We start from the raw sequence: 20,957 nt of genomic DNA on the forward strand, positions 1-20,957 counted from the left end.
TAGGCTCCAGAAACTGAGCTCTAACCCCGATCTGCCTCCACATCCTACTCACTTTTCCAGCTACCACCGCACTGTCCCTTCTTCCCCCACTCCCAGGCGTTCTACCATCACAGAGACTTCTTAGCACATGCTGCTACCTTTACCTGGAAAAGCTCTTCCTTCCCTATTTAATTCCACCCCATCCTGCTACATGGGTCGAGGGTCACTTCCTCAGGAAAGCTTTCCTTGACCCTAGTTACAACTTCGCTTAGCACATGACATGTCCTCACTAAGTATCTGTCAAATGAACGATGTTGGTTGCATAACCCTTGCGCAGTGCTGCCCTCAAGTGATTACTCTGGGTATTGCAATAATTAATTTTAAACGGACTCCGTGTGGTTGTCACACTTAGGACGGCAGGATCAATGAGAACAGAGTCCTGAATGACTAAGTCCTGAGGAATGGGGTGCAAAATTTATAAATTACCGGCAAGAAATGAAATGTGAACTTCTGAAGTTCAGGCCTCACCCTGGACACCGTGCTGGGCTTAGACTCCCACTTCTTCCTTCCTGCCACACAGATACTTCCTTCACCAAACTCTGGCTTCAGTAACTGCCTGGACACTGGCCTCACCCGACATCTCTGCTCCTCATCCCCTTTTGATGTGTTGTCCAGAGTGTCCTCTTGCTTCTTGCACATCTCCCCACAAAGGCCCCAAGCAATTCAATCCAAATATGGATTTGTCATTTTCTCTCTGGGTTCTTTCCATCATGAAGTCCCCTAATATGTTTGGGGAATTGGGAAAAGCAAATGACATGTTTTCTGACTTCTCAAGAAACCCAAGATAAAAGATACTATTTACAGACAAGAAAATTAAGGCCTGGGGGAAGTTAGTTCCCCAAGTTCACACAGGTCTAAAATTTGAACCCCCACCTGACTCCAAAGTTCTGAAACTAGAGATGGACTAGTTTTAGGGAGTTATGACTTTAAGAAAAATAAAAATCTATGAAAACAAAGTTTGGTACAGGGCCTTAGAAAGGATTTACACAAGTGAGGGTCTTGAAGCTTACATTTCATTAGCTTCATGATTACACAGCATCCTGGTGAAAATTATGCTATCTCCAAAGATAACAGACAAGCAAACCAGAAGGAAGATTAGGATGCAAAGAGGTTTTATCTTTCCTCCCACTCTCCTTGCTGAAACTGCCTCCTTTAAAAGTATTTCCCAGGTGTGTTCCTGGAATCTTTCCTAAAAGCAAAAAGCAGGAAGCAAGTATTTTTGCTTTTGTCAGAATGAGAGACAGAGAGAAGAAAGCAGAAATTTAATAAAGATGTTCGTAAGTGGATCTCCAACATCAAGGAAGAGAAAGAGATCAAGAAGCAACAAAAGTCCCCCAGACATCTAGGTGGACACAGGCCAGCAGTGAAAGTAAAGCTGCTGTATGTCAAAATGTGTGGTCTGGGAGTTTCCGGATAGCTGAACACATGGAGGTCCCCGGAGGCTGACATGCCCAGGGAGGGCATGGAAGCTCCATGCCCCTAGCCCCCATACCTGACCCTATGGATCTCCTCATTTGTATCCTTTGTATTCTGGGGACTCACATTTTGCTCCAGACCTCTATTTCCCAGGCTGTGTCCCCTTGCAGAGAAAGGCTGCATCAACTCTATTCTTCTTGTTTAAAAACTTTGTCTGCTAACCTAGGGATTGACAGACTTCAAGCCAAATCTGACCCACTGTCTATATTTGTAAATCAAGTTTTATTGGAACAACAAAAACAAATTGTGGTCTGTTTTGAGTTTAAAAGTCAAAGTGAAACTTAGACACTGGGCGCTTCCTAGTACAAATTTAGTTTAGTTCATAAAGAAATATGTGTTCTTCTAAAAACTTGACCAAAATGCCATAGGAATAATGGTGTTGTCTTTCACAGGATGCCAGCTGCCTAGAGAAAAGTTATTCATGAAGAGCGGCCTCTAGTGGGCAAGGGTCATAGTTAATTAGAACCTGGAACTCCCCCAGAAAAGCATCTTACCCCCATTTCAGCTTGTTTTCACAACAGCTTGAAGAGGTTTTGAATAAATAGTGAATTTGTGATTAACAAAATAATGTTTCTTGTTTTAACATTCGTTATAAACATCTCATTTACATGAACCTTTCTGTGACTACAAAAACTTTCAAGGCCAGGTGCAGTGGCTTACACCTGTGATCCCAGCACTTTGGGAGGCCGAGGTGAGTAGATCACCTGAGGTCAGGAGTTCAAGACCAGCCTGACCAACATGGTGAAACCCCGTCTCTACCAAAAATACAAAAAACTAGCCGGGCGTGATGGCGGGTGCCTGTAATCCTAGCTACTTGGGAGGCTGAGGCAGGAGAATTGCTTGAACCCGGGAAGTGGAGGTTGCAGTGAGCCAAGATCATGCCATTGCACTCCAGCCTGAGTGACAGAACAAGACCCTGTCTCAAAAAGAAAAAAAAAAAAAGGAGTACAACTATAGTAAGATGGCTGCTTTAACACAATTGTAGCTTTGAATAACAAAAAATTTTATTTTTTACAGTGAAACTGATAGGAGAGATATAAATTATTAAGTACAAAGGCTCACATTTCTGGGACTTATTTGGTTCAATTTAGGTCCCTGGTTATTATAAAGAATTCCCTAATAGAGGCTGTAGAGGTAATTAGGAACAGAAAGTGAGGTCAGAAGCATAAATTGCAGCCATCTTTGTGAAGGGGGATTTGGCGGTTTCTATTAAAGTATAGAACACACATACCTAGGCCGGGCGCGGTGGCTCACGCTTGTAATCCCAGCACTTTGGGAGGCCGAGGTGGGCGGATCACGAGGTCAGGAGATCGAGACCACAGTGAAACCCCGTCTCTACTAAAAATACAAAAAATTAGCCGGGCGTGGTGGCGGGCGCCTGTAGTCCCAGCTACTCGGAGAGGCTGAGGCAGGAGAATGGCGTGAACCCGGGAGGCGGAGCTTGCAGTGAGCCGAGATTGCGCCACTGCACTCCAGCCTGGGTGACAGAGCGAGACTCCGTCTCAAAAAAAAAAAAAAAAAAAAAAAAGAACACACATACCTTTGAGCCAGCAATTCTGCTTCCAGGATTTTATGCTGTAGATTCACTCATATAAATGAGCAGAAATCCATGTGCAAGAATGTTTTCTGCACCAATTATTATAATAAAAAGACAGAAAACAAATATTTATCTGTAATAAACTAAGGAAGAGTCATAGAAAATGACGCAGATATGTAGAATGATGTAGGAGATTATATTGATATGGAAAGTTCAATATTAAAACTATTAAAAAAGTTTTAAAACAGTATTGTCTTAAAATATATCGCATGCATGAACACAGTACATTTACGAAAGTTTGCAAAAGAATTAAGAGTGATGACACTTTCAACCCTTCAAATCATTGTTTGCTTTTGCTTAACTGTGAACACCCATTACTCAAAGGAGTTAATGTAGTCTTATCTAAGAGTTAAGAACACAGACTTTTAAGCCAAATTCCCCAGGTCCAAAACCTGGCCTCATTAATTACTATCTCTGTTATTTGGACACGTTCTTTAGCCTCTTTGTGCCTTAGTTTCCCCATCTGTATATGGGGGTGATATATTTTTATTAATAAGTTCATCTATGCAAAGCACTTAGAACAGTGCTAAAAGTGGGCCAGGCGTGGTGGCTTATACCTGTAATTCCAGCACTTTGGGGGGCCAAGGCAGGAGAATCACTTGAGGCCAGGAGTTCAAGATCAGCCTTGGTAACATGGCGAGACCCTGGTTTTACAAAATATTCAGAAATTAGCTGGTGGCTCATGCCTGAAGTCCCAGCTATTGGAAGAAGCTGAGGCAGGAGGAATGCTTCAGCCCAGGAGTTGGAGGCTGCAGTGGGCTAGGATCGAGCCACTGCACTCCAGCCTGGGCAACAGAGGAAAACCCTGACTAAAAAGAAAGAAAAAGAGCAGTGCCGAAAGTGTTTTGCTACTGTTATTTTAACTTACAATTTTAAAAACTAGGTGTTGATATATTAGGGAAAATTGGGTGAAGGGCACCTTTGCAATTTACTATGAATCCGTAATTATTTCAAAGTAAAAAGTTAAACAGGCAGTTATTAAAAATAACTGATATAAAAGATTGTCAAGGTGTCATGTTAAGTAAAAAAAGCAAGATGTGGAACAATGCATCTAGAAAGCTCAATTTTGTGTAGAGAAATGGGGAAGGGAATGAGAATATATATATTTTGCTTATGTGTGTGAAATGAAATTCTAATAACTACTTGGGAAGCAGGCTTTATTTTTGCACCAAATGACTGTGTTACCTATTGAAAAATTATTTAAAGATAAGACTAGTCACAAAAATGCAAATAACACTTCTATCATAGCATAAAAGCATTTCCATTTGTAACGAGTCAAATAACACCAATTGGACAAATAACAGGGTGCATTGAGTTCAATGGTAAAGTACTTTTCAATGGCTCTATTTCACTCACAATGTGTGCAATTCAGAGAAGTTTAATTCCTCAGTCTTTGAGGGGCAGCTGAAGAACCACTCCTTCCGGTTTCAGACAGACATGGTTTTAGGAGGTTACAAGTAGCATATGGCCTTATCTAAGATTAATGACATTTCTAACTTAAAGCTTTTGAAATGAGGAAGACATCTTAAGAACATTACCACCTGGTGAAGACTTCTCTGATGTTAAGCACATGTTATAAGTCCTGGAACTTGCTGGCATTAGTCCTAGAGAAAGAAGGATGAAGCTGAGCATGGTGGCTCACACCTATAATCCCAGCACTTTGGGAGGCCAAGGCAGGCGGATCACGAGATCAGGGGTTTGAGACCAGCCTGGCAAACATGGTGAAACCCCGTCTCTACTAAAAATACAAAAATTAGCCGGGTGTGGTGGCACCCGCCTGTAATCCCACCTACTCTGGAGGCTGAGGCAGGAGAATTGCTTTAACCCAGGAGGCGGAGGTTGCAGTGAGCCTAGACTATGCCATTGCACTCTAGCCTGGGTGACAGAGTAAGACTCGTCTCAAAAAACAAAAACAAAAAAAAAAGAGAGAGAGAGAGCGAGAGAGAGAAAGAAGGACTATTGGATATACAAATTTGGATTTAGCCAGAGTTATCCTGGGTAGGGAAGAGTCAGACAGACACACCCACAGGCACACTCACACTCATATATAGCCTCCTCTGTCCAAAAAAGTGATGGCAAAACAGATACTGTGATGCTGTAGTGACCAAGGGATTAAAATTTCCCTAATCTCTTGATGTTTCTGCAAGTTCCATTTTTAAATTCCTGGAACATCTATTTTTTTCCATGTCTGATAATAAACAGATGTTATGACAAGTTTGAGTGGGGGCACATCTCATACATGAGCATGAAAACTCAATCATCACACTTATCAACCACAAAAGGATCTCCTCAAACATCTTTTAAGCAATGTATGGAGTGAAGTTATGCTAGCTGCTGTGACAAGTAACCCCTATGTCTCAGTGGCATAATACAATAATTTTTGTACCTATCAATCACAGACTAATGTGATTGGGGGGTACTTTCTCCATATTGTCTTGTAGAATCCTGGCTGAAAAGGGGTCCATCATCTTCAATGTATGACTTCCAGAACATACTGGAAATTGATATCCAACCAGCACACACAGAAGAAATAATAACGAATCAGACAGAACATAACACCTGAAAGTGGCATTTTTCTCTCCCTATGTCATTGGCTAGAACTCAATCATGTGATGCAACCTAACTGCTGGGGAGGTTGGGAAATGTAATTTAACTGTGTATCTACAGAAAAAAAAAAAAAGAAAAAATAATTTAGTGAAAACTTGGTATTGTTTCTGCCACAAGGAGATATTGCCATGATCATCTAATTTTTCTCCTTTAATATGTTGATTTCCTGCTCTTTATGGACCTTTACAGCAATCCTATGAGGCAGGCTGCACAGATATTATTCCCACTTACCAATGAGAAAAATGAACCTCAAAGAGAAGTTAACTGTCTTGGCTAAACAACATGGATATTAAATGTTAAGCAGGAGCTAGAACAAGTCTTCCCACAGTACCATGCCTGCTGTCTCCCATCCCTACCAAAGGTAACATCACTTGCTTCAGTAACTTGAATCAATCATAGCTTCAGTAAATTAGACTATCCATAGAGATTCTTCATAAAGCGTATTTCCTCAAAAATGTTCACCATCAACTTAGTTTATATGCAGTCATAAAAAGTTATAAAGACCACGTGATTAAATTTTAATGGAAACACATTATGGAGAATAATATAAAATTGAGTGCACATAATTAAATCGGGACAAATCTCAGCCTTTTCTTCAAAAATTGCCTCCCTTTTCTCTCTTCTGTAACTCCTATCAGATGTATGTTCAAGTCCTATTCTATCTTCCACTTAACCTTTAAATTCTCAAATATTTTCTTTGCTACTTTAATATCCTCAGATCTATTTTCCAGTTTGCCAATTCCATCTGCAGCTCTGTCAAATCTAGTCTTTTAATCTTCCCATCTGCCTATTTTTAAACTTCAAATGATTACATTCATTCCTAAATGTTTGAATAGGTTCCTTTTCAAATCTGCCTGGCTGGGTTCTTTTTTTTTTTCCACCCATATAATTTATTTTTTAATCTTCTTTTATGCCTTTATTTTTAAAAATATCTTTCAAAGCATCTGGCCAGGCTGTTGCTTGTAGTCCCAGGGCTTTGGGAGGCCGAGACAGGAAGATTGCTTGAGGCCAGGAGTTTGAGACCAGACTGGGCAACATAGCAACACCCTATGTTTACTTGAAAAAAAAAAAAAAAAGCTGGGTGTGGTACCATGTCCCTGGAGTCTTAGCTACTTGGGAGGCTGAGGCAGGAGGATTGCTTGGGCCCAGGAGTTGGAGGCTGCAGTGAGCTATGATCACACCACTGCAGTCGAGCCTGGGCAACATAGCAAGACCCCATCTCTATAAAGGATTTCAAATGATTTTAAAAAAGCATCTATCATATTACTCAAATTATCTGAAATCCTAAGGTTCTAACTCTGTTTTTAAAAATCTGTTGGTTTTCACTCATAATGAATTATTTTTCAATTATTTTATCTTTTCAAGACAGTGTCTCACTCTGTCTCCCAGGCTGGAGTGCATTGGCATGATCTCTGCTCACTGCAGCCTCAACCTTCCTGGGCTCAGGTGATTCTCCCACCTCAATCCCCTGAGTAGCTGGGACCACAGGTGTGTGCCACCACTGGGTGACAGAGCAAGACTCTGTAGCAAACAAAACAACACATTTTTCTCCACATGGAGCCCAGCTTCCTTGTTTGTGCCTCTACCTGGGTTTTCTTGTTTCATTTTTTTCCCTGACAACATAGCCTTTGGTGGGCTCTCGTGTAACATAAGCTTCACAACTCAATCCTTTCGACTCTGGCAATCAGTCCCCTATTTGTTTCAGGATTCTAGGAATTTCCCTTATATTTTTATGAGACCAGCACTGGTTATATTTTCCCAGCTTTTAAAGGTATACATGGAGTGGGGAGAAGGGGATTTCAAATTCACTAGAAGGTCTCCATCCTAAACTGCAATTATATAAAAATATCGGTAAACAATAAAAACAGATGCATTTAAGGCCTGGGATTAGAGATGAAGCCCTTCTGTTGAAAACTGTTTTTGATATTGGTAATGAAACACAGTTCAGGAAAAAAGAAAGAGCTGACAAATAAATGATTACCTAAGCTGATAAAAAGAAAAACAGGATCCACGGTGCAAGTTTAGGGGGTTAAGTTTTATTAAATCAAGCTTTATTAAATCAAGCTTTTAAATTATATATCCACCTACAGTCTATAAACAAATATAGTACACATGTATGTAAAAGGCTAGCAGATAAGAACCAGTGGAAAAACTAAAGTTCCCTTTGCACACCGGCACCTTGTCACAACACCTTCTTGGTGTGGATGCCATGGGGCCATTTGTAGTCAAAAGTTAAATGAAAAACCACAAGTTTAGTTTGACTCCATCTCCTAGGGTGGATTTCATTCGGATATTTGTTCCATATTATAGGAGGGTGGATCCTAGCAAGGCAACAGTGTAGTTTTTACATTCACAGATTGGCTGAAGTAGTACAAATTGAGCTGCTAGTCTAGGTGTCTCCCTCCCTGTTACCATACTTCATAAGAAATGTGAATTAAAATGAACAATGGACCACAGGTGGTTATAAAAATAGGTAACTCGCAGAGTCATAAATATCTACAGTTAGTAGAGCAGAAACTTCTAAAATTTACCTTTTTCCATAATGTGTAGAATATCCTAATATGTTCAAGAGACACAGTCAGCAGACCTCAGAGTGGTAATTACAAGGGCATTTGTAAAGAAATAACACTCGAGTACAAACCCAGAGTAAGAAGCTGAATGCAGACGAAAATACGCAAAACACGCAAAGTCCCAACTCTTCACATCTCATTATGCTACTTACTAGACACAATTAGCTTACAGCCCTTTATGTATCTTTTAAAGTAACTTTTTGTTACCTATGTACAAACTTTAACAAAGATTTTTCATGAGACAAGCAAAGTGGGATAACGGTGGCGTGAAACTTGGAGTGTTTTGTGTGCTTTCACATACTTCTGTGTATGGGGCTTTAAAATGCTCCAAAAATGTTTTGGATAGAGTTTTTAAAATTTCCATGAAAATCTATTTTATAATCATTTCAAGGTATAGAAAAAAAGAAATCCTAAACTGGTGCTGAGGGACAGGCCCAAATCTCACAAAGTAACTTAAATTCCAGGAATATATAAATTACATTCATATGTTCCTTTAACACGTATCAAGTGCTACGTAAGTTAACTGTAATGGATTCTGAAGCCGATCTCATTTAAAACAGTACAGTAAATCTCATTCTAATTCTACAATTAAAGCACTTATTCCAGGTAATGTGCGTTTCAGCAAAGCTGACATCTTGTACAACAGTGTCACCTTAAAGCTTCATCAAAGATTCACAGCAGGCCTGAACTGTAAAAGTTCAGAACCAACAATACCACAGTTAGTTATTCATCCTAATTTCTCGCAGGGAGTGAAGGGTCTACTTGAGTGATCCTAAGGTCACCTAAGCCTAGAACAGTGTTCCCTGAAAACTCCAGCAAGTTTCCTCACCAAAATCTCTTCAGTGTAATGTGTTTGGGACTTGCTAGGCTAGAAAAATGGGTTCCACTGATGTATAAACACACATTCTACACCTCCAAAAGGTGTACAGACGTAGTGTTTCCCAAACTCACTTGACCTTTCCAGGGAACACCTGGAATAATCACTGGATCTTGGGACAGTCATTTCCTAGGGAACACAATTAGAGGAATGCCAAGTGAAAGCAGATTTTCTAAAGTAGTGGTTCACAAATTGTAGTAAGCATCAGAAACGCAGATGCCACACCCCTTCAGAGGTCCAGGGTGGGACCTGGGAACCTGCATTTCTGAGACCACCCCCACCCCCCCACCCCCTCACCCTCAAGTGAAGCTGATGCTGCTGCACCGAGGACCGCCCTTGGAGTGGCACCTGTTGAGAGGATGGCCTGCATAGATCTCAGCTGCAGGAAGCCCTCCTATGGCCTCAGGAAAGGCTGCACATGGCATTTGCCACAATCAGTTGGAGGTCAAATCAGCCCAGTGACTTCTCAGAGGGCCATGCACCTTGGCATTGCACTTGACTCCTGGCTCTGTCCCTGCTCACTAGGTGACCAGGAGGAGTGACAAGAGGAGTAACAGTAACCCCCTGCACCCCCCAGTGGATCTGTGATGCTTAAGATAAATGTTTGCTAAAAAATGCACTAACTGGCCTAAAGCATCATACAAGTGTCTGTTAATCAGAAGAATGTGCCAGCCATAGCAGGAAAATCCCAGATGAATTTTCTGTCTTCTATTACCTCTGAGCCTTGACGAAGGAACATTCTGACAACTAACGAAGAGAAAAGAGGCTAAAAACGCAGACAACTGCAGTGAGGGGGAAATACATGAGTGGATTATCTAATTAAAAATACCTGATTGTTAAAAAAACAAAGGTCAGCCCACAATCAAAGTAGTTAATTATGCTGGCTTTGAGATAATGTTTAAAAGTTAAATATGTTGATCTTTGAACATACTCACTCCTCCACTCTACCATGTTAATGCTTGTTAAAATTTAACATTAGAAAAATGAGAAAAAAAATCCTCAATCCAAATATATAAGAATTACATCTAAAAAATTTAGCTGAGATCGTTCCAATCTTATAAGCTACGATTGTGTGGAAATTTCATAAGCAATTTTGAAAAAAGACATTTAATTTTGGCTCATAGAAACATCCACAGAATGAGGAATAAACCACCATTCACACATTTGCATGTGTGTTTAGTTACTGCCCAGTACATCTTTGCCAATGAACTGCCTCTCACAATTCAAAAACGAACCTGTAAAAATTCATACATATCCATGATGAGATTACAGTCAAACATCATGTTGCCAAGTCCTGGTTTCCACGTGAACCCAAAAGATTGATCAGAAAGGCAGAACTTCCCCCAACACGTTGCATGATTCACTTTATGTATGCTCTGGATGGCTCTGAAGGCAAGACAACATCTCTTGAACTGGTCTGTTTTCGTAGCAGATCTGATACACTGCAGTAAACAATGGAAACCTAGTTGGGAAGAAATGTGAAAAGACATGGTTAGGCCACTGGATTTACTTCAGAGAGTAAGTTAGGTTTTCTGTCCTAACAGATTGCAGGTTAGTATGTGATTATGGAAAATACAGTGAGCACTTTCTACATTCCTTTCTTATTTGGTCTGCAGAGAGCCTCTGGAATGTGGCTGTCAGATCCTGGTGCAACCTAGACCATCCTCTGCCTAATTAAGCCTGGAGCGCACTGTCCACAAACAAGTCACATGGTAATCCTATCAGGGCAAACTGTTGTCATTTACATAAGGAGTTGTGGCGCTGACTCTTGGTCAAATCTTGGAGGAGTCTGTATTCTGTCATTATTTTAAAAGTTGTAAAAATAAATTTTTAAATTGCAAGGAGGCATTGCTCTTCCTTCTCCAGAAAGAATCATCCCAAAATAACAATGAGGCAGTCTAAACATCACCACAAATAATGTAGGCTGGAATGCTCCCGCAAGAATCCAAGTGAGGACCCACGATTAGCAAAGAACTCATCTTATGTCAGAAGCTTGATTTATCTTACCTTTTCTACCAAGATGTGAATACAGATATAAGTGAAAAATCATTAAAGAAATAATTTCATCAGGCTTTTTTCTTTTTTTTTTTTCTTTTGCTACAAAGTCTCACTCTATCGCCCAGGCTGGAGTGCGGTGGCGTGATCTTGTCTCACTGCAACCTCTGCCTCCTGGGTTCAAGCGATTCTCCTGCCTCAGTCTCCTGAGAGTAGTTGGGATTACAGGTGTGCGCCACCATGCCTGGCTAATTTTTGTATTTTTAGTAGAGATGGGGTTTTACCATGTTGGTCAGGCTGGTCTTGAACTCCTGACCTTATGATCCACCCGCCTTGGCCTCCCAAAGTGCTGAGATTACAGGTGTGAGCCACCGCGCCTGCCCAGGCTTTTAAATACACACACACAAATAGCTCAAAGTGAGCTTGGCAGAATCAATAGAGTCTTGAAAGGCAATCCTGAAAATTAGCTGGACAGAATCTTATAATGATAATTTAATTTAAGAAAAACAAATAGTACTAATAGATCATATGTCTTTACGAGACTCTATCGCTGTAGGGTTGTTTCTTCATTGTAGTTTTTTTAAGGTATGGAATGTTTTGTTACTTTTTTGGAGTCAGGTAGACCTAATCAAATCTGACTCTACAGCCTGCTAACTCTGGGCAAGTTTCACAATCCTTCTGACCCTGTTTGCAATCTGTAAAATGGGACTGGATACACAGCCTTGCTGCAAGTATTAAATGACTTACGTGTGAAGCGTACAGTACACACTTGGAAAATGGTGGATGTGCAGTAACAACAGCTTATAATAGCAGCCACAAGATGGACAGTGTGTCCTGGACCAAGAAAGCTCCATGAGGACTGGGACCAAGTCTGTTTTTTTCACCACTGTATCCTCAGTGCCTGGCACCATGCACAGCAAGGGGCAAGTGCTCTGTGAGAATTCGTTGAATAAATTCCTGTGGATGGGATTTAAAGCCTAGAAACTTCAGCCCCTTTCTTTGTCCTTCCATGCTATGTTTCCCTGTTCCTGAAACAAGAACAATGCATATGTCCCCAAAGCAGTGTGGCAGCAGATGACTGGCCATCCAAAGCCATTTCCAACCTGCTTCTCCCTTTCCCCAAGGTTGGAAGAGACTACTCACCTTCCTAGCCTTTCATCTAGAATTAGTCAAGTAACACAGTCCTAGGCAGCAAGACATAATATATCTGCTGAAGGTTTCTCGGGGAAGATTTCTCTCCTTGAGAGGCACTAGAGGAAAAATCTGTTACCCCAGACTACTCTTGTTCCCTTTCTGAGTGTAAAAGTGAATGTGATGCCTGGAGCTGCTGCAGCCATCTTGAGGTTCAAGGGAAAGCCAACAGGATCACTGAGATTCTAATCCAGAGCCAGAGCCACTGGGCCAACACTTTAATAATGTTCACCTCCATATTCCCTGTTATAACTGTGTGTTGCTCTTGCAGCTGAAAGCACTCCCAACTTTTAAAACTAGCATTTCCAAAGTGCATTCTGTGGAAGGGATGTTAACAAGAGATATGAAGTGTGTGGAAGGGAAATTTCTACAGACAAGTAACTTGTTTAATCCTTACAATCACCCCATGAGGTAGAAAATATTGTCCCCATTCTATATATGAGTAAATTGAACCACAGTTTTGGACTCTGAAGCCAGTGATCAACCATTAGGCTACACTGCCCATCTAAATATTATTTTCTATTACATAAAATGTTAAAAGGCCAATTAGATCAGTTTGGAAGACTCTCTAAATAAAATTAGAGGTGAAAGGAAGAAAAAGACAACATTTCATTTAAAAAATTGACAAACCAGAGGCCCGGGTGTGGTGGCTCACACCTGTAATCTCAGCACTTTGGGAGGCCGAGGCAGGTGGATCACGAGGTCAGGAGATCGAGACCATCTTGGCTAACACGGTGAAATGCCATCTCTACTAAAAATACAAAAACTTAGCCAGGCGTGGTGGCGGGCACCTGTAGTCCCAGCTACTCCGGAGGCTGAGGCAGGAGAATGGCGTGAACCTGGGAGGTGGAGGTTGCAGTGAGCCAAGATCATGCCACTGCACTCCAGCCTGGGTGACAGAGCGAGACTCTGTCTCAAAAAAAAAAAAAAAAAAAAAAAAAATTGACAAACCAGTCAGTCAGCTATCCCACTAATCAATACTGAGGGCTTAAGATGTTTCAGACTTCAGACTAAGTGCAGTGATGTGCAGTATTATAAATAAAGCCAGGCCAGGCGTGGTGGCTCAGGCCTGTAATCCCAGCACTTTGGGAGGCCAAGGTGGGCAGATCGCTTGAGGCCAGGAGTTCAAGACCAGCCTGGGCAACGTGGTAAAAACCAGTCTCTACTAAAAATGCAAAAATTAGCTGGGTATGGGGGCGCATGCCTGTAATCCCAGCGACTGGAGAGGCTGAGGCAAGAGAATCACTTAAACATGGGAGGCGGAGATTGCAGTGCTGAGATTGTACCACTGCACTCCAGCCTGGGTGACAGAGCGAGACCCAGGAGCTTGCAACATGCCCCTCAGAGAACATGTTGTGTATGGGCTGAATTGTGCCCTCCTCCCAATTAATATGCTTAGGTCCTAACCCCTAGTATCTCAGAATGTGACAGGGCCTTTGAAAAGGTAATTAAGGTAAAATGAGAGTCTGAGAAGGAGGCAAAGAAAAGTTCCATTCAAGAAAAGAAGGTACCATAGGGAGTGAGAGGATGTACTGCAGGAAGTTACATTGGTGCTTCATTGAGGGGGGCCACCTCTGTCTAAGGACCATGTGCTTCACTCTGTAAGAGCAGGACGCCTCTGAATGTGAGTGCTCAAGCTAGTAGGGATCATGGTGATCATCTGGCCTTCCATCTTAATTTTGTGGATAAGAACACTGGGGCACAGAACAGCTAAATACGTGACTTGCTCAAGGCCACATGGCTAATAAGCCACAGGGCAGCTTTGAATGCTGCCCTCCTGCTATTTTTTCTATAGCAATGGAGAAGAGAAGGGAAGGGAGAAGGAAACAGAGGAAGACTGGAGCAGTGGTGGTCAGAATGAAGAAGAAAAAAGGAATCAAAGTAAGAGGTGGTGCAAAGGGAGCACAACAGGCCTCTGCCTTTGGGAGGCAGGTGGTACAAGGAACGGGGAGGAGTCCCAGGGGATTCTACACTCCAGCCCAGGAGAAGGGTGCTGCCACGTCCAATCCAGCAGTGATGTCGTTAAGCACAGGTGCAGCCTGTTCAATTTCTAATCAGAAGAAATAAAATGGGACATGACCAAGGAGAGATGTCTGCTCAGAGCAGAGATTTACCTGCTTGATTACACCTGCTTTTGAAAACAGGAAGCTACTGGCCCCAGAATCGCAGTTCCAGTCCATGTCCCCCTGGAGCTAACAGGCTAATGCCCAGCCAACCTGTCCATCCAGAGAATCCTATCAAGGCACCCCACGGTAGCACACAGATGCCACTTGAAAATTCTGGTTGGGAGAGTCTCACTAAACAGCCAAGCATTTTTTTTTTTTGAGACTAAAAAAATTCCTTGATAAATGCTCAGTGGTCATTAAAGTAGTCCAACCACACACAAACATATCACTGTCTGCTGCTAAGTAGGTAAGGATTTCATGCATGTCAGAGGCATTTTCCTTTTAGTCACAATTTAAAGGTAGTTCTCCTTTGGCAGCCTGTTTGTGAACTTCCATCTCTGCATGGCTGGTTTTAAAAGCCATTTCAGAAAAATAAAGTGCAAATTAAAGAGGAAGACAAATGCTCCATCCACCCTCATTTTTAACTTTCAGTACGGAACTCCATGGCTGATTAATTTGTTCTGGGTAAAAGGAGGAGGGGTGCTGGGTGCAGGGGGAGGTAAAGATGCATGACTGGGAACAGTAGACAACTAAACTGACAGAACCAGGATGAAGGAGCTGCAACCAGAGATAATAGCAACAACGTCCACGACCCTCCTCCCAGCTTGGAGAGAAGCTCATGCTCTGAATTAGCCACAATCAGCATGTCAATCCAGCTGCCCAGCTCCCTCCAGTCCTAGGCAACCAGACTTCCCCTCCCCCAGCGAGTATTACGGGAGAGTTAAGGATACATACAATATGCTGCATAAGCATTTATGCGGTGGTGTAGTTGGCATCATGATTATGGTCCCCCACAATCATGCTCAGTAAATTGGCAAGAGAAAGTGGTGGAGCAGGTAGGGCTGGGGAGCGGCCTCAGGAGAGGCTGGGAAGCTTTTCTGGTGCTACAGGGCTCACTCTCTCAATCAGGTGTCAAATAAACTGACTTAAGCCCACCTTCAACACACAACTGGCCTGGAAGGGCAATGGAGGATGGATGCACCCACCCATCTATCCATCCATTCACCCATCCCACCCATCCACTCACCCATCTACCCATGCACCCATCCAACATCCATCCCTCCATCTATCTCATCCCATCCCATCCCACCCACCCATCATCCATCCATTCGCCCATCCCACCCATCCACTCACACATCTACCCATGCACCCATCCATCATCCATCCATCCATCCAGCCAGCCAGCCAGCCAGCCAGCCATCTCATCCCACCTACCCACGCATCATCCATCCATTCACCCATCCCACCCATCCACTCACCCATCTACCCATGCACCCATCCATTATCCATCCATCCATCCATCCATCCATCCATCCATCCATCCATCTATCTCATCCCATCCCATCCCACCTGCCAACCCACCCACCCATCATCCATCACTTCATCCGATTCCATCCCATTCCATCCTATGCCCCATCTACCTACCCAATGAAGAGACTGGAAGGCTGTGCACCAAACGTTAACAGAGCTACCTTCTAATGGTATAATGTTGGGTTAACTCGTCCTTCCTTCTTTTTTGACTTGACATTTTAATAACATAACCATGCTTTTTTATAAAAACAAAAAAGTAATCATTTTTACAAATTTTAAAACATGATATGTAGCATTTACCAAACACCCTGCAAGACAAACTAGAATCTTAAATTTCATATTTTATAACATGACTTATAGAATTGAGCTCCTTTCATTGAAGTTGAGCCTGGTTTTGTGTAAACACATGTTTTCGGAGTAGGTAGATGCTTCTCATCACAGACGTTCACATAATACAAAGGATTGAACTAATCCAGATAAGTTCTAAGGGCACTTGTCAAATAGTCTAGCTCATCTCCGTGGGGCTGGAAGTCCTGAGAATAGGAATGATGGATATTTATCTGGTCTCATGGGCGACTGAGAGACTTACTTGTCCAGTAGTCCCTTCTGTTTGAGGATGCGGTACACTTCAGCAGAAGTCTGCGGTCCTTGGAGCTTTTGCCCATTCAGCATCTCCTTCTCCAACTCTTCAATGGTCTTAAAAACAAAGGATTATATATTTAAAAAGCTATGGTAAAGACTAAAGAATCATTTATTTGTTTAATTTTTAAGTGTTTTTTTTTTCTTTTTTTTTTGTAGAGAATGGGTTTTGCTATGCTGTGCAGGCTGGCCTCGAACTTGTGGCCTAAAGCAATCCTCCCACCTTGGCCTCCCAAAGTGGTGGGATTACAGGCACGAGCCACCATGCCTGGCCTAGCATCAATTATTTCAAGAGCAGAGTGACAGAAGAGCTTCAATCCCCTGCTGGAAGCCAAGGAAAGATAAAGACACAAAGATAAAGAACAGAAGAGTCAAGTGAAAAAGCAGCCAGGCAAACAGAACAATCCCAGCAAATAGATGCTAGCATGAAATCTCTGCTGGGCTGCAGCTCACCCCAAGCCAGGAGTCTCAAGTAAGGAAGGAGGGGGTGCGGGAGAGCAGGTGAGGGGCTACCTTCCCAGTTCTGGCGAAGGCCTCAGCCACCCTGCGGTTCCGCCCTCCGTAACAGGTGGTGATCAGGTCGGCCACCCCGCAGCTCTCTAGGAAGGTGGCTGTGGACACCTGGCCTTTGCAGAAGATCCTGGCAAAAGCAATCATTTCCATGAGTCCCAGGCGGATGACGGCAGCTTTGGTGTTGTCTCCACAGCGGAGGCCGTCGCAGAACCCAGCTCCCACAGCTACGATGTTCTGCAAAGGAGATGACAAAGCCCAGATGCCGTTACAGCACCCAGTGTGCGTATGGATGCCAGAGGTGGTGGGGGATGCCGAGGCAGGGGCAGACCAGGGACATTGGCTCCATCTTCAAAATGCTCAATGCCGGGTTCTGCTCTTGTACACCTGGGTGAAAGAGATGACGAAAGGAGAGACAAGGCTTCCATATTCCCCTTTCTAGGACAAAGAGCCCATATTTGGGGTCAGCAATTGAAGAGCATTGGCCAGAAAATCAGAACGGCTGATAATAGTCTTTGGTTAAATAATGTTTGGACAAACTACTTTTTGTTTCATTTTAAATGGAATGCTTTATGCAACCATAACATTCATACAGAAAAGTACACAAATCCTAAGTGGACAGATTGAAGAATTTTCACAAATTGAGCACACCCCCATAGCCAGCACACTGATCAAGGAAAAAAGCACAGCCAGAGCTGCAAGAAGCCCCCGAGACCCCCCTTCCAGCCACCTCCACCACCAAAGGTAACGACTCTCCTCACTTCTCACAGCATAGATGTGTTTTACCTGCCTTTCAACTTTTTGTGAATGGAGTCATACAATATGTAATATTTTATGTGTAGCTTCATCTTAATTCAACATCATGTTTGTGAGATTCATCCATATTTTTACATAGAGCACATTTATTTTAATTGCTGCATAGTACTCCATTTTGTGAATATGCTGCAATTTATTTAATTATCTCCTGTCAACTGGCACTGGGGTAGTTTCCCGTTTGGGGCCATGACAAATAGTGCTGCCATGGACACCCTGGCACATGCCCTCTGGTGACTACGTGCAGGCAATCCTGTTGGGCATGACCTAGGAGTTGAAACACTGGGTCATGAGGCCTGCCTGTATGTGTGCAGCTCAAATTCCAGCCTTTTGTTTCATTTAATAATCCCCAAATGAGTATTTATGGAGCACTCACTCTTCGCATGGCCTCTGCTAGACACAAGGCAAATGAGACACAGAGCCTGCCTTTTCAGAAGCTGATAATCTGCTATGGGGTCTGGCAATCTAGGCCAAGTGCCTGTTTTGTAAATAATGTTTCATGGGAACCCAGCCATACCCATTCATTTACACATCGTCTATGGTTGCAGATTTGAGTAATTGCAACAGGGACCGTATGGTCCACAAGGCCTCTTCTGTCTGGCCCTGATGGAAAACGTTTACCAGCCCTGACCTTACAGGAAAAATAAAACGTGTACAAATAACTGTTAACGCTCAGCAGAAAGTGATGTTCCATAAAAGGTACTGAGAATCTGAAACTCCGTTTCAACAGGTATGCACTGAGCATGTACTGTGTGGGGAGCACCCCACTCAGCCCTGGAGGGACACAGTGATTGCAGGGGCTAGCGGGTGGCAAGGGGAATGCAGGGGTTGAAGATGCCCCCAGGGGAGAGCTGCAAAGATGAGAGTTAGACACAGAGCTTGTCCTCAAGGAGCTGACAATCTGGCTGAGAAAAGAGACACAACAAAGCACATCAAAAGGCAGAGGGGATGGAATGCACCCGGGAGGCAGAGCTTGCAGTAAGCCGAGATCGCACCACTGCACTCCAGCCTGGGTGAGAGCACGATTCCGTCTCAAAAAAAAAAAAAAAAAAAGGCAGAGGGAGAGAGTGTGCTGACAAGCGGCAGGAGCCACAAGCTTCCGTTCAAAGCAGGGAAGGCCACATGGAGGAGGTGGCATCTGAGCTGGGCCCAAATAATAAGTAAAAGTCAGATTACCACCTATGACAAGTAACACTTGCACAGTTGCACAGGTGGCAACTCAGTTGGAACTTCAGTTGAGCCCCTGGGTTCCTGGCCCCTTCCACTTTTTCAGCTCCTTACCAAGAACACTCAATGCCCCCTAAAAAGCAAACATCCAACTGTCTAACCACACTAGGGATTCCAGTAATACCTGGTGACTATACAGAGAGCCGTGGGAGATTTTAAAACATGAATTTAGTTTGGGAAATGAGTTAAAATAAGTGTATTTTAATAAAACTAGGTTTTATAGTGAAAGAATAACTTTTCTTAAAACATCAGGGCCTATAAATGTGAGGGATGAGGTGAAAAACAAAATGAGCTGGGGAATAAAAATGTCTTCTCTAGTACACAGGCAGTTTTTGATAAAACACATCAAACACAGCATTGATGTGGCCGGGGTCACCATGACAAACAGACTTGGTCATTTAGATACAGCTATCGCTCACCAGAAGACTGAGGCGCAAAGCTACTTCACATGAAAAAAACATCCAATTGGGCCTCCTGAAGTTTCCGTCTACTCCCCACAGACGCACAGAACAGAGCCCTCTCTTGCCCTCTCCCATGGGGTGACATGGAATGAAGAAGGCTAGAGAATAAAGGATGGGGATAGGAAGGCCCCCCCAGTGTCTGCTCTTCCTGAGCGATAATGTGAGAGCTTACTGGGGTTGCCGCTTATGCCTCTCATTGCAGTCAACACAGAAAGGAAAAAGTAGAAAAATTCTCTAAAAATGATGCAGGCAGAGCTGATGAGGAATTGGTCCTAGGAACTGACAGCCTGACCAAGTGCATATGTCTTCGTAAGGTACCAACTTGCCCGAACCTGCGAAAGCTTCTCAGCCTTTTCCTGCCACACAGGCTATGCGAACTATGGGTTTCATCAGTTCTCAGACAGCAGTCATTTCAAACTTCCACGTGCAGGGACAATGGAAGGGAGTAATTCCTGGCTTACACACTCTCAGCAACAGGCAGCATCAGGGAAGAGGCAAGGCAGAGGCTGTGTGAAAGGAGCCTGGAGAGACACTGGGGGGTCAGGTGGGATCCCGTTCTGCAGCTCTGCTTCTAGAAGGGGTGAGCTGCCGAGTCAGGATGGGACACCCAGACCTTTTAGGATGAGTGCTATGCAGAGGCTAAGAGCAGGGACCATAAGAACACCTGGAGCTGGGCCCATCTAGGTCTGGACACCCTTCCCAGCATAGCAGCCAGACTAAGGAGGCTGCAAGGAGACAGAAGCGGTACACGGCACTGACATCCAGAGAGCTTCTACAGCATCACAGTGGGACCTAGGGCCAACCACTCCACCTCTCAGGCCATCTTCACCTCAGATGTAAAATTCAGGGCTTAGACAAGATTTTTCAAGACCCTTCTGGTATTGACATTCTTTCCGGGAAGATGGTGCAATTGTAGCCTGCACTGGGGCTGCAACCACTACTGGGGCAACAGATTGACACCTGGGGACATGCAGTGGGTCTGACTGCCGAAGCCCGGAGGCCAGCCCTTGGGTGAGCTGGCCAAGTGGTTTTATTGAAGTTGCCATGCAATGTGGCAAGGCTTAGGCTGTTGGCCAACTGGTCAGATTCCTGAAATTGCTCTCTGATGCCCCCTGGACTGTGTCCCTATGTCCCCCTCCATCACAACATGAACCATTCTGAAACTGTTATATGAAAAACCAACCCCAGGAAATGTCTATGGGCTGAATGGGACAGAACATGGACTTCTGTTCAACAAGAGGCTCCTGTCAACAGAGGAGGAGAGGCACTTATTTATTACGTGCCTTCGGCCAGCCCAGGCTAGTTACACACTGCCTCATCATCATTCCCACGACCCTGAAGTATGTACCTATCCTCCTATTTCCCAACTGGCACAACTGAGGCTCAGAGAGGTTTACAGGCTGCTGAGAACACCTCACTGGTAAAAGATGGAGTCTGGATGCGCCCCTGGTGCCTGGCTTTGCAGCCCGCTCTGTCCCC

The 20,957-nt window shown here is 43.5% G+C and overlaps 1 protein-coding gene and 1 non-coding gene across 4 annotated transcripts in view; both read right to left on the minus strand.

Annotated features, from left to right (window-relative positions):
• Positions 1-5,297: 5,297 nt before the first annotated feature.
• Positions 5,298-5,397, minus strand: LOC129461720 (small nucleolar RNA U13). The gene has a single exon (XR_008650674.1). It is a non-coding gene; the product is annotated as a small nucleolar RNA U13 (small nucleolar RNA).
• Positions 5,398-7,733: 2,336 nt separating this feature from the next.
• The window catches only part of GPD1L (glycerol-3-phosphate dehydrogenase 1 like), a 64,470-nt gene continuing 51,246 nt past the window's right edge, over positions 7,734-20,957 (minus strand). For 2 of the 3 annotated variants that reach the window (XM_055284729.2, XM_063612668.1), the window contains exons 6-8: positions 16,981-17,214; positions 16,418-16,524; positions 7,734-10,628 (exon numbers count right to left, since the gene is read on the minus strand). In XM_055284729.2, the coding sequence (XP_055140704.1) occupies positions 10,532-10,628; positions 16,418-16,524; positions 16,981-17,214 (438 nt within the window). In that variant the 3' untranslated portion in view covers positions 7,734-10,531. The remainder of the gene's footprint in view (positions 10,629-16,417; positions 16,525-16,980; positions 17,215-20,957) is intronic. The other variant, XM_063612671.1, reaches the window with a different exon arrangement.

The sequence above is a fragment of the Symphalangus syndactylus genome, chromosome 1, assembly GCF_028878055.3.
Source record: "Symphalangus syndactylus isolate Jambi chromosome 1, NHGRI_mSymSyn1-v2.1_pri, whole genome shotgun sequence".
NCBI classification, from domain to species: Eukaryota; Metazoa; Chordata; class Mammalia; order Primates; family Hylobatidae; genus Symphalangus; species Symphalangus syndactylus.